Source organism: Mustela nigripes, chromosome 18 (genome assembly GCF_022355385.1).
Source record: "Mustela nigripes isolate SB6536 chromosome 18, MUSNIG.SB6536, whole genome shotgun sequence".
In the NCBI taxonomy this organism is placed as follows: Eukaryota; Metazoa; Chordata; class Mammalia; order Carnivora; family Mustelidae; genus Mustela; species Mustela nigripes.
This window is the reverse complement of record NC_081574.1, coordinates 14582703-14597055: the sequence shown is the minus strand read 5'-3', so window position 1 is coordinate 14597055 and position 14353 is coordinate 14582703. Positions and strand designations below refer to the sequence as shown.

General features: G+C 40.3%; 1 protein-coding gene across 3 annotated transcripts in view; it reads right to left on the bottom strand.

Moving 5' to 3' along the window:
• PRIMPOL (primase and DNA directed polymerase) overlaps positions 1-14134 on the bottom strand; it is a 52601-nt gene extending 38467 nt beyond the window's left edge. For all 3 annotated transcript variants that reach the window (XM_059384188.1, XM_059384189.1, XM_059384191.1), the window contains exons 1-5: positions 13945-14134; positions 12947-13023; positions 12534-12602; positions 9908-10037; positions 7767-8007 (exon numbers count right to left, since the gene is read on the bottom strand). In XM_059384188.1, coding sequence (XP_059240171.1) covers positions 7767-7946 — 180 coding nt within the window. In that variant the 5' untranslated portion in view covers positions 7947-8007; positions 9908-10037; positions 12534-12602; positions 12947-13023; positions 13945-14134. The remainder of the gene's footprint in view (positions 1-7766; positions 8008-9907; positions 10038-12533; positions 12603-12946; positions 13024-13944) is intronic.
• Positions 14135-14353: the final 219 nt, after the last annotated feature.

Sequence of the window (14353 nt, the reverse complement as noted above, 5' to 3'; positions counted from 1 at the left end):
TTTTTTTTTTTTTTTTTTTTTTTTTTTAATATTTTTTTTATTTATTTATTTGAGAGAAGACAGTGAGAGAGAGCATGAGAGGCGAGAAGGTCAGAGGGAGAAGCAGACTCCCCATGGAGCTGGGAGCCCGGTGTGGGACTCGATCCCGGGACTCCGGGACCGTGACCTGAGCCGAAGGCAGTTGCTTAACCAACTGAGCCACCCAGGCGCCCGTGAGCATCTTTATTTCTAAAAAAAGAAAAATAATTATTGTGACTATGCCAATCAAAATCTAATTATATTTATTTTTATTCACTTAAGTAATACATGTTCAAGGCAGAAACCATTCAAACACCAGACCAAAAAGAGAAAAAAAAAAGAGAAAAATCATTTTTCAATCACTCTAGCTTGACTTCCTATTATAGTTTCACTTTCTAGTTTATGAAATTAAACTTATTTCTTTTAAAGACTTATTTATTGGGGCGCCAGGGTGGCTCTGCCTTCAGATGAGCCTCTGCCTTTGGCTCAGGTTAAGATCTCAGAGTCCTGGGATCGAGTCTCGCATCGGGCTCTCTGCTCAGCAGGGAGCCTGCTTCTCCCTCTCTCTCTGCCTACCTCTCTACCTACTTGTGATCTCTGTCAAATAAATAAATAAAATCTTAAAAAAAAAAAAGACTTATTTATTCATTTTAAAGAGAGAGACAGCACACATGCATTAGGGGGAGAGGCACAGGTAGAGAGAATCTCAAACAGACTCTGTGCTAAGTGAGGTGCCTGACATGGGGCTTGATCTCACAACACCAAGACCTGAGTCAAAACCAAGAGTCTGAGGCTCAGTTGACTGGGCCACACATTTAAAACTTATTTTTTGAAACAACCTAAATGTTACTATAAATGACTAAGGCTAGGGGTACCTGGGTGGCTCAGTTGGTTAAGTAACTGCCTTCAGCTCAGGTCATGATCTTGGAGTCTTGGGATCGAGGCCCACCATCGGGGTCCCTCCTCAGTGGGAAGTCTGCTTTTCCCTCTGACCTCTTCCCTCTCATGTTCCTTCTCTCTCATTCTCTCTCTCTCTCAAATAAATAAATAAAATCCAAAAAAAAATGACTTAGACTAAAATTAATAAGTTCTCTAGTACATATAAAAACATGTGGACAAATTTTTTAAATTTTTAAAATGTTTTAAATACTTGCAAGTTAATATTAAAAGCTTAAGATTTAAAATGTTTACCTTTAACAAGTATAAGACTATAAATAGTCTTTTCTGAGACACTTTTTTTAAGGTTAATGGCTGTGGCACTTGATATAACCATTTGCATTTGTTGCCCCAAAGAGTTTCTTCTATTAAAGGGATACACAAGTTCTTTTCTTTCCACTTAGTTAATGGCAGCTGTTAAGCCTATCAAGGAAATAAAACTTCCATTTTCAGAAAGGAGATTTCAATTAGAGACTAAATTACTGACATTAAAACAATCTTCCTGAGATAAATTTTATAGTTGGTAATTGTTAACTTTAGTAATCATACTAGTTCAAATGAACCTGTCAGGATTTTAATTTCCAATACTTGAATTGGGTTTACACAAAATGAATACAAAGGCTGTTATTTCTTAAACTATTTTTTTAACATTTTATTTATTTATCTGAGAGAGGGAAAGAGAGAGAGAAAGAGCGTGTTTGTGCATAAGAGCAGGGGGAGGGGCAGAGGGAGTAGACTCCCTGCTGAGCAGGAAGCCTGCCATGGGGTTCAATTCCAGACCTTGGGATCCAATCCCAGGACCCTGCGATCATGACCTGAGCTAAAGGCAGACACTTAACCGACAGAACCACCCAGGTGTCCCTATTTCCTAAACTCTTCTGATGAGATCTGAGTTAGCTTCCCTTTACAAGGGAACAAACGGTCTTCATCCTAAAAAATTTTAAGCACACTGAGTTTTTATATAGTATCAGTGATCAGAATCACAATACATTTATGCTTGACTTCACATATGCACCTTTTCATACTTTATATTCCCCTCAGTGCCAAATAAATGATGTGCAGAACACATTTGTTTATTTCTGAGCATCAGACCATTTGCAAGGGTAGCAACCAGCAACCACTCCTTAATCCCACTTACCTGATAAGTAGGAAATTACTATTATAAATCCACTCTATTATTCCAAAGCACAAAAGGAGAGCATAGAAAGTTAAATACCTGTTTGCTTTGGTGGTATGATTTAAGACCCAGGGTTTATGAACTCTACACTATATTATTTGAGACATTTTATTTTCTTATTACTTCAGTTCCATTTTTCTTCCTCATTTCATCCTTCAAATTTTCATACTCCACTCATTCATTTCCTCGCATTTTTGTGGGTATTGTTTTAGTTCTCCACTAAAATCTAGTCATTCTATTATTTTTCAGTCCATGGATGTGGACTCTAAGCATGACTTCTTTTATTCATTCTTTTGTTTTGTTTTTAAATTTATTTATTTGATATATATAGAGATAGTACAAGCAAGGGGAACAGCAGGCAGAGGGAGAGGGAGAAGCAGACTCCCCACTGAGCAGGGAGCCCACCCTGGGCTGGATTCCAGAACCCTGGGATCATGACCTGAGCTAAAGGCAGATGTGTAACTGACTGAGCCACCCAGGCCCCTCAGCATATCTTCTTTTAAATATCATTATGTGGGCGTAGGACAAAAAGGCTGAATAGGAGGATGCTGAGTTCACCTCCCATGGACACACTGAAGTAATTGCCACAAGTAAGGCAACTTGCTCTGAAAGCAGTCAAAGACCAGCAGAATAGATCCTCCACAGCTTAAGACAAAAGACATGAAAACAAGGCCACATCAAGAAGGGTAAGAGGAAAAAAAAAAAAAAAAAAAGAAGGGTAAGAGGAGCTAAAGCAAAAATAGGAATCAAACCTTGGTATGGAGAACCACAAGCAGGACAGTTAGCACAGGCACAGAAGTCCTCCCTGAAGAGAAAAAGGATCAAGCCCCACATCAGGCTCCTGCATGGGTGCCTAAAGCAGGAGAACCGAGAACAAGTCCCCATTCCCTATTATGTCTGGTTAAGAAAATCACCAGGTCAAATACACTAGTGTAAACCAGAGCAGATTAGAGGATGCAGATTGTGGAAAGGACCCAAACTGAACACTGAACAGAAAAGGAAATGAATAAAATAACCATAGTTTAAGGAACCTCTGGGACACATCAAGGGCACAAACATTCACATTATAGAAGCCCCAGAAGGAGAAAAGAGAAAGAGGGAGAAAACTTAATTGAAGCAATGATAGCCTAAAACTTCCCTAACCTGGGGAAGGAAAAAAGAAAAAACAGCTCTAAGAAGCAAAGAGAGCCCAAACAAGATGAATCCAAGGAAGTGCACACTCAGAAACATGATAACTAAATGTCAAAATTTAAAGACAGACTATTCAAAGCAGTAAGAGAAAAGCAACCAGGTACATATAAGGGAACACCCACAGATTATAGGCGCATTTTTTTAGCAAAAACTAGGCAGGTCAGAAGAGGATGACATGATTTAAGTACAGAAAGAAACAAACCTATGTCCAAGAATACTTTACCCAATAAGATTACCATTCAGAAATGAAGGAGAGATAGAGTTTCCAGACAAAATTTAAAAGAGTTCATCACCACTAAACTGGCTTTCCAACAACTGTTAAAAGGAATTCTTTATGTGGAAGAGAAAAGAACATAACTAGAAGAAAATTATGACAGGAAAAAAATTTCACTTATCAAAGAAAACATACAGTAAAAGTAGATCAATCACTATAAAGCCAGCATGACGGTTAAAGGACAAAAGTAGTTAAGTATTGACATAAATTAGTTAAGGGATATGTAAAATAAATAGATGTAAAATATAGCATCATATACTTAAACACGGAGGTAGAAAGTAAAAATGTAGCACTTTTATAATGTGTTGGAACATCAGCAACCACCAACTTTATAGACTGCTATATACATAAGATGCTATATATGAACCTCATGGTAACTATACACCAAAAACCTGTAACAGATACACAAAAAATAAAGAGAGAGGAACCCAGATGTAACACTAAAGAAAGTCATCAATCTCTCCCTGATATGAGGAAGTTGATATGAGGAAGGAAAGAATAAATGAAACAAGATGGGATCAGGAGGGAGATAAACCATAAGACTCTTAATCTCACAAAACAAACTGAGGGTTGCTGGGGGGGAGAGGGGTAGGGAGAGGGTGGTTGGGTTATGGACATTGGGGAGGGTATGTGCTATGGTGAGTGCTATGAAGTGTGTAAACCTGGCGATTCACAGACCTGTACCCCTGGGGTTAATAATACATTATATGTTAATAATAAATAAATAAATAAATAAATAAATAAATAAAAGAAAGTCATCAATCACAAGGAAAGACAGCAAGAAGGAAAAAAACGAGGACTACACAAACAACCAGAAAACAATAAACAAAATGTCAATAGGTACATATATATCAATAATCACTTTAAATGTAAATGGACTAAACGATCCAATCAAATGACAAAGTGTGACTGAATGGATAAAAAAGCCAACCCCATCTATATGCTGCCCACAAAAGACTTTGGACTGAGACATATAAACTGAAAAAGAAGGGATAGAAAAAGATATTCCATGCAAATGCAAACAAACAACAAACAAAGGTGGAGTAGCAGTACTTATATCAGATGAAATATATTTAAAATCTGTAAAAAGAGACAAAGAAAGGCATGACATAAGGGCTCCTGGGTGGCTCAATCAGTTGAGCATCAAACACTTGATTTCAGCTCAGGTCATGATCTCAGGGTCCTGGGATCAAGCCCCTTGTTGGACTCTGTACTCAGCAGGAAGTCTGCTTCAGATTCTCTCCCTCTGCCCCTCTCCCACTTTGCATGCTCTCTACTAAATAAATAAATATTTTTTAAAAAAGAAAGAAATAGCATGACATAGTGATGAAGGGATCAATCTAACAAGAGGATAAAACAATTGTAAATGTCTATGCAGCCAACAGAGCAGCACCTAAATATATAAAGCAAGTATTAATAGACAAAGAGGGAGAAAGTGACAGTAATACAATAATAGTAGGGTAATTTAACACCCCACGTACATAAATGGATAGATCCTTCCGACAGAAAATCAATAAAGTGTATTGGCTTTGAAAGACACATTAGACCACATGCATTTAATAGATTATAAAGAACATCTCATCCCCAAACAGAAGAAAATATTCTTTTTCAAGTGCACATGGAAAATTCTCCAAGATAGATCACATGTTAAGCTACCAAACAAGGCTCAATAAATTTAAAAGGACTAAAATCCTATCAAGCATCTGTTCTAACAATATGAAATAAGAAATCAATTACAAGAAAAAAACTGGAAATAACAAACACATGGAGAACAAACAACATGTTACTAACAGTGGGTCAGAGGGGTCAATGGTGTCAATGAGGAAATCAAAGAGGAAGTAAAATACACCTGGACACAAGAGAAAATGGACACGCAATAGCTGGGACACAACAAAAGCAGTTCTAAGAGGGAAGTTTATAGCAATATAGTCCTACTTCAAGAAACAAGAAAAATCTCCAAAAAAGCAATTTAAACTTATACGTAAAGGAACTAGCAAAATAAGAACAAACAAAGCCCCAAATTAGAAGGAAGAAAATAGTAAAGATCAGAGTGGAAATAAATGAAATAAAGACTAAAAAGATAATTGAAAAGATCAATGGAATTAGAAGCTGCTTCTTTGAAAAGATAAACAAAATTAATATAGCCAGACTCATCAAGAATAAAAAAGAAAGGGGCACCTGGGTGGCTCAGTGGGTTAACCCTCTGCCTTCGGCTCAGGTAATGGTCCCAGAGTCCTGGGATCGAGCCCTGCATTGGGCTCTCTGCTTGGCAGGGAGCCTGCTTCCTCCTCTCTCTCTGCCTGCCTCTCTGCCTACTTATGATCTTTGTCTGTCAAATAAATAAATAAAATCTTGGGGGGGGGGGAAGAATAAAAAAAGGAAGACACAAAAATAAAATCAGAGGGGCACCTGGGTAGCTGAGTGGGTTAAAGCCTCTGCTTTCGGCTCAGGTCATGATCCCAGGGTCCTGGGATCCAGTCCCGCCTCAGGCTCTCTGCTCAGCGGGAAGCCTGCTTCCTCCTCTCTCTCTGCCTGCCTCTGTGCCTACTTGTGATCTCTGTCTGTCAAATAAATAAGTAAAACCCTTAAAAAAAAATCAGAAATAAAAGAGAATTTACAACTGACATCCACAAAAATACAAAGATTTATAAGAGACTACTATAAGAAAATATATGCCAACAACTTATACAACCTAGAAGAAATGGATAAAGACTGAATCAGGAAGAAATAGAATGTCTGTACAGATAGATTACTAGTAATGAAAGTGAATCAGTAAACAAAAACTTCCCAAAAAACAAAAGTCCAGGACCAGATGGCTAGACAAATGAATTCTATCAAATATTTAATAAAGAGTTCTCAAACTATTCCAAAATAAGAAGTAGGAACCTTTCCCCCCTACGAATGCTTCTGAATTTGTTTTACAAGGCCACCAGCATTACCCTCAAACCAAAATGGACAAAGACACTACCATTACCCCTGATGAGCACAGATGCAAAAAATCTTCAACAAAATATACGCAAACCTAACACAATACATTAAAAGGATCATTCACCATGATCAAACGGGGTTTATTCCAGGGGTGCAAGAATGGTTCTATATCCACAAATCAGCATCTACAGCACTTTAATAAAATGAAGGATAAAGATCAGATGATCATCTCAATAGATGCAGAAAAAGCATTTGACTCAATTTAACATTCGATAAAACTATCAACAAGGGGAATACAGAGGAAACACGCCTCAACATAGTAAAGACCATGAATGACAAACCCACAGTCAACATCAGACCCCAAAATGGAAAGATGCCCATTCTTCCCACTTTTACTCAATATAGTAGTAGAAATCCTAATCACAGCAATCAGACAAGTAAAAGAAAGAAGAAAAAAAGCCATCCAAATTGGTAAGGAAGAAGTAAAACATACAGATGGCCAACAGACCAACAGACACATCAAGAAATGCTCAACCTTACTAATCATCAGGGAAATGCAAATCAAATCAAATCAAATGATTTTGATGGCTAGTATCACACCAGTCAGAATGGCTAATATCAAAAAAATAAGACATGGGGCACCTAGGTAACTCAGCTGGTTAAGCGTCTGACTCTTGTCAGCTCAGATCATGATCTTGGGGTCCTGGGATCGAGCCTTGTGTCAGACTCAGTGTTCAGTGGGGAGTTGGTTTGAGGATTCTCTCTCTCCCTCTCTCCCTATTCCTCCTCCAGCCCGCTCTCTCTAAAATAAATAAATAAATAAATCTTAAAAAAAAAAAAAAGAAAAAAATAAGACAGGAAATAACACTGTTGGTAAGGATTTGGAGAAAAGGAAACACTTATGCACCACTGGTGGGAATGTAAGTTGGTATAGCCTTTATGGCAACCAGAATGGAGTTTCCTCAGAAAAAATTAAAAATAGAAACACCCGGGCGCCTGGGTGGCTCAGTGGTTTAAAGCCTCTGCCTTCGGCTCAGGTCATGATCCCAGGGTCCTGGGATTGAGCCCCGAGTCAGGCTCTCTGCTCAGCGGGGAGCCTTCTTCCTCCTCTCTCTCTGCCTGCCTCTCTGCCTGCTTGTGATCTCTGTCTGTCAAATAAATAAATAAAATCTTAAAAAAAAAAAAATCCTAAGTTATAGTAGCTTCAAAAAAAAAAAAAAGAGGTAGAGATAAGAAAATTACCTCTTTACAGCTTTTAACAAAATTAAAAGCCTGATTTTGCCGATGGAATAGTTTCCAAATGGAGGGTGGTTCTTCTAGCTTGGACAATCTTGGTCTGTATACCGAGGGCAACGGTTTCTTCTCATAACGAGATGCTCGTTCTTCAATTTGCTTCAGTTTTGCTTCCCATTTTCTCTCCATTGGTTTAGAAGTTACAGGGAAATTAAATCCTAACCCATGTAAGATTTCTGTCAATTTAGCACTAAAACAAAGACATAATTTCTTTCTTTAGAATATATTTTTTTGGTAAAACGTCAAAAACCATTTCCTTACACATACACATATACATACACACACACACATACATATAGTTATATAGCTATATATAATACACAATTTATATTACATATATTCTATATTATATAGAATATATAATACACAATATATATACTATGTATATAAATGTACTATGTACATATATAGTTTTGCATGAAGTTTTAATGTGAAATAGGAATGGGGCTAGTTACCAGATAGCTTTAGATCTTGGCTCTTCTATCTAATAGTGCTATGATTTTAGAAGTACCCTAAGCCTTAACTACAAAATGGGGATCAATGTCATCCTGAACACTTTATGTAATTATCATGAGGATAAATGTGACAGGATGTAAGAAAACGTTTTGTAAATTACAAAGCCTCAGGTAAACATAAATGGTTTGTGTATCATTATGGTTTTTATTATAACCAGTTTATTGCATCAAGCATTATCTATCTTGCCCAAGTGGAGCTACTATATTGGCCATCACTTTTGTGCTATTTCTTAGTACAGAGTTTGTTTTCAGACACTACTGTGCAGTTCCCTTTTCTTCTGTTTCTATCCATTGTTCTTCTTTTCTCCCAAAACAGTGGTTAGTTGGGAGAACAATTCAGTGTATAAATGGAACTGCAATATTGGTTAGTCTTGGTTTAGAATGTCCATGTTAATCATAAGCAGGTTTAGAGATAGGACTATACATATTTTTAACCTATGTCTGTTAATTTCATGACTGTATTAAAGTAGCAGTCTTTTAATCCCTGTTTATTAATGACATGTGTTTTTTATTTACACACCATGCTTCCATGTTAGCCATGCCAAGGTAAGGGGGCCAGAAAATACTTTTATGATTTGGGATTATGGTTTACTTACCAAAAAAGGATAGGCTTTTAGAAGGGGGGAAGAGCCTGCATCGTAGGTAAGTAATGGCCACAAAACCTGCCATTCCTCCCTCGAAGAGATGCTATCTAAGCCCACTCACGTACTCTTTACTTGGCCACATGACTTGCTTTGGTCAATGTCACATCAACAAATGTGAAGCAAACTGAGGTATAGTAAGTGCTTGTGCACTGGATTTGTCCTGAGACCAAGACTGTCCTCAGACTGTCATGCTAGAACTCCAGTCTCACAGAAGATAAAAGGACATGTGGACAAGAACCAAGTTACCTCAGCTAACAGCCAACACCAACTACCGATGCATGGAATTCAGACATTCTGGACCATCCAGACATCTGAATTCAATGCCTAAGTAAGCCTGAGTGAGTTCAGGTAAGATCTGTCAAAGACCACCCCAGTCAACCCACAGAACTGAAAGAAAAAATGAAATTTTTTTTAAGATTATTTATTTATTTATTTGACAGGTAGAGATCACAAGTAGGCAGAGAGAGAGAGGAGGAAGCAGGCTCCCCACTGAGCAGAGAGCCCGATGCAGGGCTCGATCCCAGGACCCTGAGATCATGACCTGAGCTAAAGGCAGAGGCTTAACCCACTGAGCCACCCAGGCACCCCAAAATGAACTATTTTTAAGCCAAGAAGTTTTGGTCTGGCTTTTTATACAGAAGTCGGTAACTGTGAGGCACCTGGGTTAAGCCTCTGCCTTCGGCTCAGGTCATGATCTCAGGGCCCTGTCTCTCTCTGCCTGCCTCTCTGCGTACTTGTGATCTCTGTCAAATAAATAAATAAAATCTTAAAAAAAAAAAAAAAAGAAATCGATAACTGAGGTAGTTTCCCTTTTCATTAGTATCATCTTCACTAATAAAATAATTTATCTATGTAGAAAGCACATATATTCATTTTTTAAGGTGAAATAACAACATATACTAAAGCATTCGAGGGAAAAATTCCTATTTACCTCTGGCAATGCCGTTTCAGTACTTGTGCTTATCGAATCAATAAATACTCTCTTGAATTCTTGCAGAAAATTTTGCAACACAAACTCAATGGCAAATGATATATTCCCGGAAAGGAAAAGGAGGTTCATCCTAAAAGATTGAGAGGATACAGTATCATGACACTGTTAGATTTCACATTGGACTTCAAACATGTCAGACCTAAGAAAGATTACTCTCTCAATTACACGTGATCCACATGAAAATTATAAATTATAAACCAAGAAACAAACACAATTCTAAAGGTATCAATATAAACTTCATACCAGACATGCCTAGGAACAGGATATAATTTCACTGGATGGAAGAGCTGGAATAATTTTTAATGAAACGGCTTTTTTCAATGCAAAATGACATAGGACTCCAGACTGCTAGATCCTGAGTATTTGGTTTATTTTAATCTGCTTCGCATACTGATAAAAATCCTCCACATTCTGACAACCTAAGTGAGAAACTGACTTTCTTCTATGAAATGTATTAACTTTTAATAAAGCACAATGATTACTTAATGAAGAAATAAATACGGGGGCACCTGGGTGGTTCAGCGTCTGCCTTCGGCTCAGATCATGACCCCAGGGCCCTGGGATCAAGCCCTACATATTGGGCTCTCTGCTCAGCAGGAAGCCTGCTTCTCCCTCTCCCACTCCCCCTGCTTGTGTTCCCTCTCTCGCTGTCTCTCTCTGTGTCAAATAAATAAAATCTTAAAAAAAAAAATTAACACAATGCAATTAGATAGGATTTATAGCTCTAGTATCTTATCAGTATAACTGACAGAATAACCATGTGGATGTTCACACTTAGTGACATGGACATCCAGAAAACTTTTGATTTGGTAAAAATACTGATATACCATGGGAAGGAAGCCATACATGAAAGTCAGGGAGACACAGTGGAAAACCAGTCTGACGCTTCCTGGACCAAAGAAACCACAATGACAACAAAGGAAAAAGAAGAATTCAATATATGTTATGCTCTCATGTTGTCTGAACAGTTCAAAAATGTTAACAGCTGGGGCGCCTGGGTGGCTCAGTGGGTTGAGCCGCTGCCTTCGGCTCGGGTCATGGTCTCGGAATCCTGGGATCGAATCCCACATCGGGCTCTCTGCTCGGCAGGGAGCCTGCTTCCTCCTCTCTCTCTCTGCCTGCCTCTCTGCCTACTTGTGATCTCTCTCTGTCAAACAAATAAATAAAATCTTTAAAAAAAAAAAAAATGAGAGAGTCCTTCCACTTCTCCCCACTCTCTCCCTTATAAAAAAAAAAAATGTTAACAGCTGGGTTGAGGGTCAGAAGACAGCTGGGGGCTGGACTACTGAAGCAGGAGTGCTGAATGACCTAAGAAAAAGGAAATGGAGACGAGAAAGGCATCTGGCATTCTGGTTTTGGACTATCATATTCCTCATCCCTATCCCTTGGGATGAGAAATATGTCACCATTTTGGAAATGCTTTTAATTCCTGGTGGGGAAGGACTGTTGTCCTTCTTTTATATAACTGTACATCAAAAACCCCTTCGCACACAGGAGCTGTTAACTATTTTTGGTAAATTTCCAAGTTCCAAAGAAAAATATTTGTTGTTAACAAAAAGAAAAGAAAGAAAAATATTTGTTGTTTTTTTAAAATAGTAGGTTTAAGAACTCTATTGTTTATTTCTTCACAATGCACCACAATGTTAGTTAATTTCTTTCCTTCCTTTTCTTTTTCTTTTCTCGTTCTTCCTTTCTTCCTTTCTTAAATTAAACTCCATGCCCAATGTGGGGCTTGAACTCACACCAAAGGATCAAGAATCATGGGCTCTACCCACTCAGCCAACCAGGTGCCCCCCTTCCCCACCTGCCCACGGTGTTATTTCTTAACACTGCATTCAATCATGGTCCATACTGACTTTACAACTAAAGGTGGTCAGGCTAGAAAAAAGATTGGCTTAGTCCTTTTATAGGAACTGTAGTGGGAGAAGAGGCAGAGAGAAGGAGGTAGAGCGATGACACAGACAGCCAACCTCAGTAGCCCTGGTTTCCCTAGGTTTATGCCTAGATATGCCCAGCTCAGATACCTGATGGCCTGAACCTCAGGAACAGCTGCAGTAGATGGCCCATGCTTCATGATTCCTGGCCTCTAGGGAAAACTTCCTTCCTCTTTTGTCTATCACAAGTCAACCCTTGTTCCCTCTGTCCTGAGAACAGATTTATCAGTATTTTGTGCTTTCTGGAATGTATGTTCCAGTTTCAATATTTAGTTGTGTTCTGGTATTTGACAATAGTTTCTTTTTCTTTTTTTTTTTATTTTATTTGAGAGAAAGTGAAAGAGAGGTCACGGAGGAAGAGGGAGAGGCAGACTCTAAGCTGAGCGGAGAGCCAGATGTGGGGCTCGATCCCAGGACCCCAGGATCACAACCTGAGCCGACAGCAGACACTCTACCGACTGAGCCACCCCAGTGCCCCTGGCAATATTTTCTTAACATAATCCTTTATGGCCTCTTGGAATACATTTATACTATTTCTCCCACTGCTGGAATATTCATAATAAAGTATGTGATTAAAATTCACTTATAATAATATTGCTACTTAAGAGTACATTCCAAATTAGTACATTCACCTTTTCCACTTTGGTCATTTTGCCTCTCAATGCTTGAACAGAAGTAACTCATAATTTCCCAAAAATCTCCTGTAAGGGATAAGAAAACATACAATGACCTATTGTTCTTTTCCAGTTCCCCCTTTCTACCATCCCCACAGGATCCCCATCCAAACAGCCTCTCTGCCACACTAGTCACCCTTAAAACCTGACTTGTAACTTTCCATAGCGACCCTAATTAATGATTCAGAAAATCACTCAATTCACACTTCAGTTTACCCCCAAGAAGTCCAAACTCCCTCGAGAATCTAGACCAAATTGTAAGCCACTTTACAGTCTCCCCAGAATCGAAACCACTTAATCATTTTATTTCTTATGGTTCAGCGAGGATCACATCCTGTCCCTGACCCAGTACCACCACCTATTTCTCTTACCTGGAAGGCCTTGCCTGCTTTTCTCAAATTCTTCCTCTTCGAGGCCCAGATCAAAGTCCGCCACCTCTGCGACAATTCTGTGAAAAGAAATTACTGACTTCAGTCAGAAGACGCTGCCTCTAGCCAACCCTTTTACTATAATGAAGTCTCAACTAGACTGATTAGTACAATCTACAGGAAAACAGAAAACCGCTGCTGCTGCCTTCACTGAAGTATCGTTTTGGTAAGAGAGCTTAGCACTGGAAGGGGTGTGGGCACCCCAGCGGGGTGACAGGGCTTGTGCGACCACACTCCCTATGAAGAACTGTGCCCGAAACCACTGGTAGGGTTTGGAGAGGGTCCTGGTCTCCAGTTTTACTGCAGCAGAAAAAGCGCCTGCCGAACACTGGTCCTCTCTCAATTTGGGAGGGATGAAGAAAGGCCCAGGTGTTCTCGAGATGCAAATCGAACTCAGGTAATTCTGCTTTCGTTAAGCGCAAATGAGTTAACTCTCTTAAACCCGCGTGGGGATTGGGATTCGGACCTCCAGGAGTTGTTGGAAGGAGAAAAATAAGAAAATGTACTGCGAAAAAGGTACTGAGCACTTCAAAGGGCTGCTGTACATCTATAAGGCATATATATATACACACACACACACGCACACACACGACGTCTATTTATGGGCAGACTACACCCCTGACGTACACCCGGACAGGCAGAAATGCTGGGGGCAGGCTAGCTGCTAACGTGGGGTCCCCGACTTCGAAGGATGTCCTGACCCTCCTGAAGCTGGATGCAGAATTTGGTGCTCGATTGTATTGATAACACTCTGTCTGCGAAAACGACGCATTGTTTGCATCAGGGTCTGAACACAGCTCGTGAACCAGAACAGGCGGGGAAATACTGAGCGCAGGGAAGGAGGACTGAGGGGCAGGGAACTGGGGGGTGAGCGAAGGAAAGGCCTCGGCACCACAGGGGAAGTACAGAGGACCAGCGCGGGTCGCGACCTGCTCCCCTACCTCCGGGAGGTCGGAGCGGGCGTCAGGCCCGCCTCTGACTCCCTCCTCTCTGCTCCCTGGGTCTCGCGGAGCGTTCAGGCGTCCCTCCTACTTTCAGAACCCCGCGCCACGAGCGGAAACCCGCCGGTCCTCGGGGGCAGCAGGCGGGACCAGCCTTCAAACCAGGCGCGAGGGCGAGGCCACAGCGCGGGGTGGGCGGGCCGACAGGAAGGAACACTCAGGCCTATGAAGGAGCGGCGTAGGGGCGACGGGGGCGGGCGAGGAGTGCGCCGGGGCCTATGAGGGAGAGGCATATGGCAGGCGGGGGGCGGGGAGGAGAGTACGCCGGGCCTATGAGGGAGCAGCATGGGTGGGTGGGAGCGGGAGAGCGCAAGGGCTGGAGGAACAAGTCTCCCGAGCGAGAAGGAGG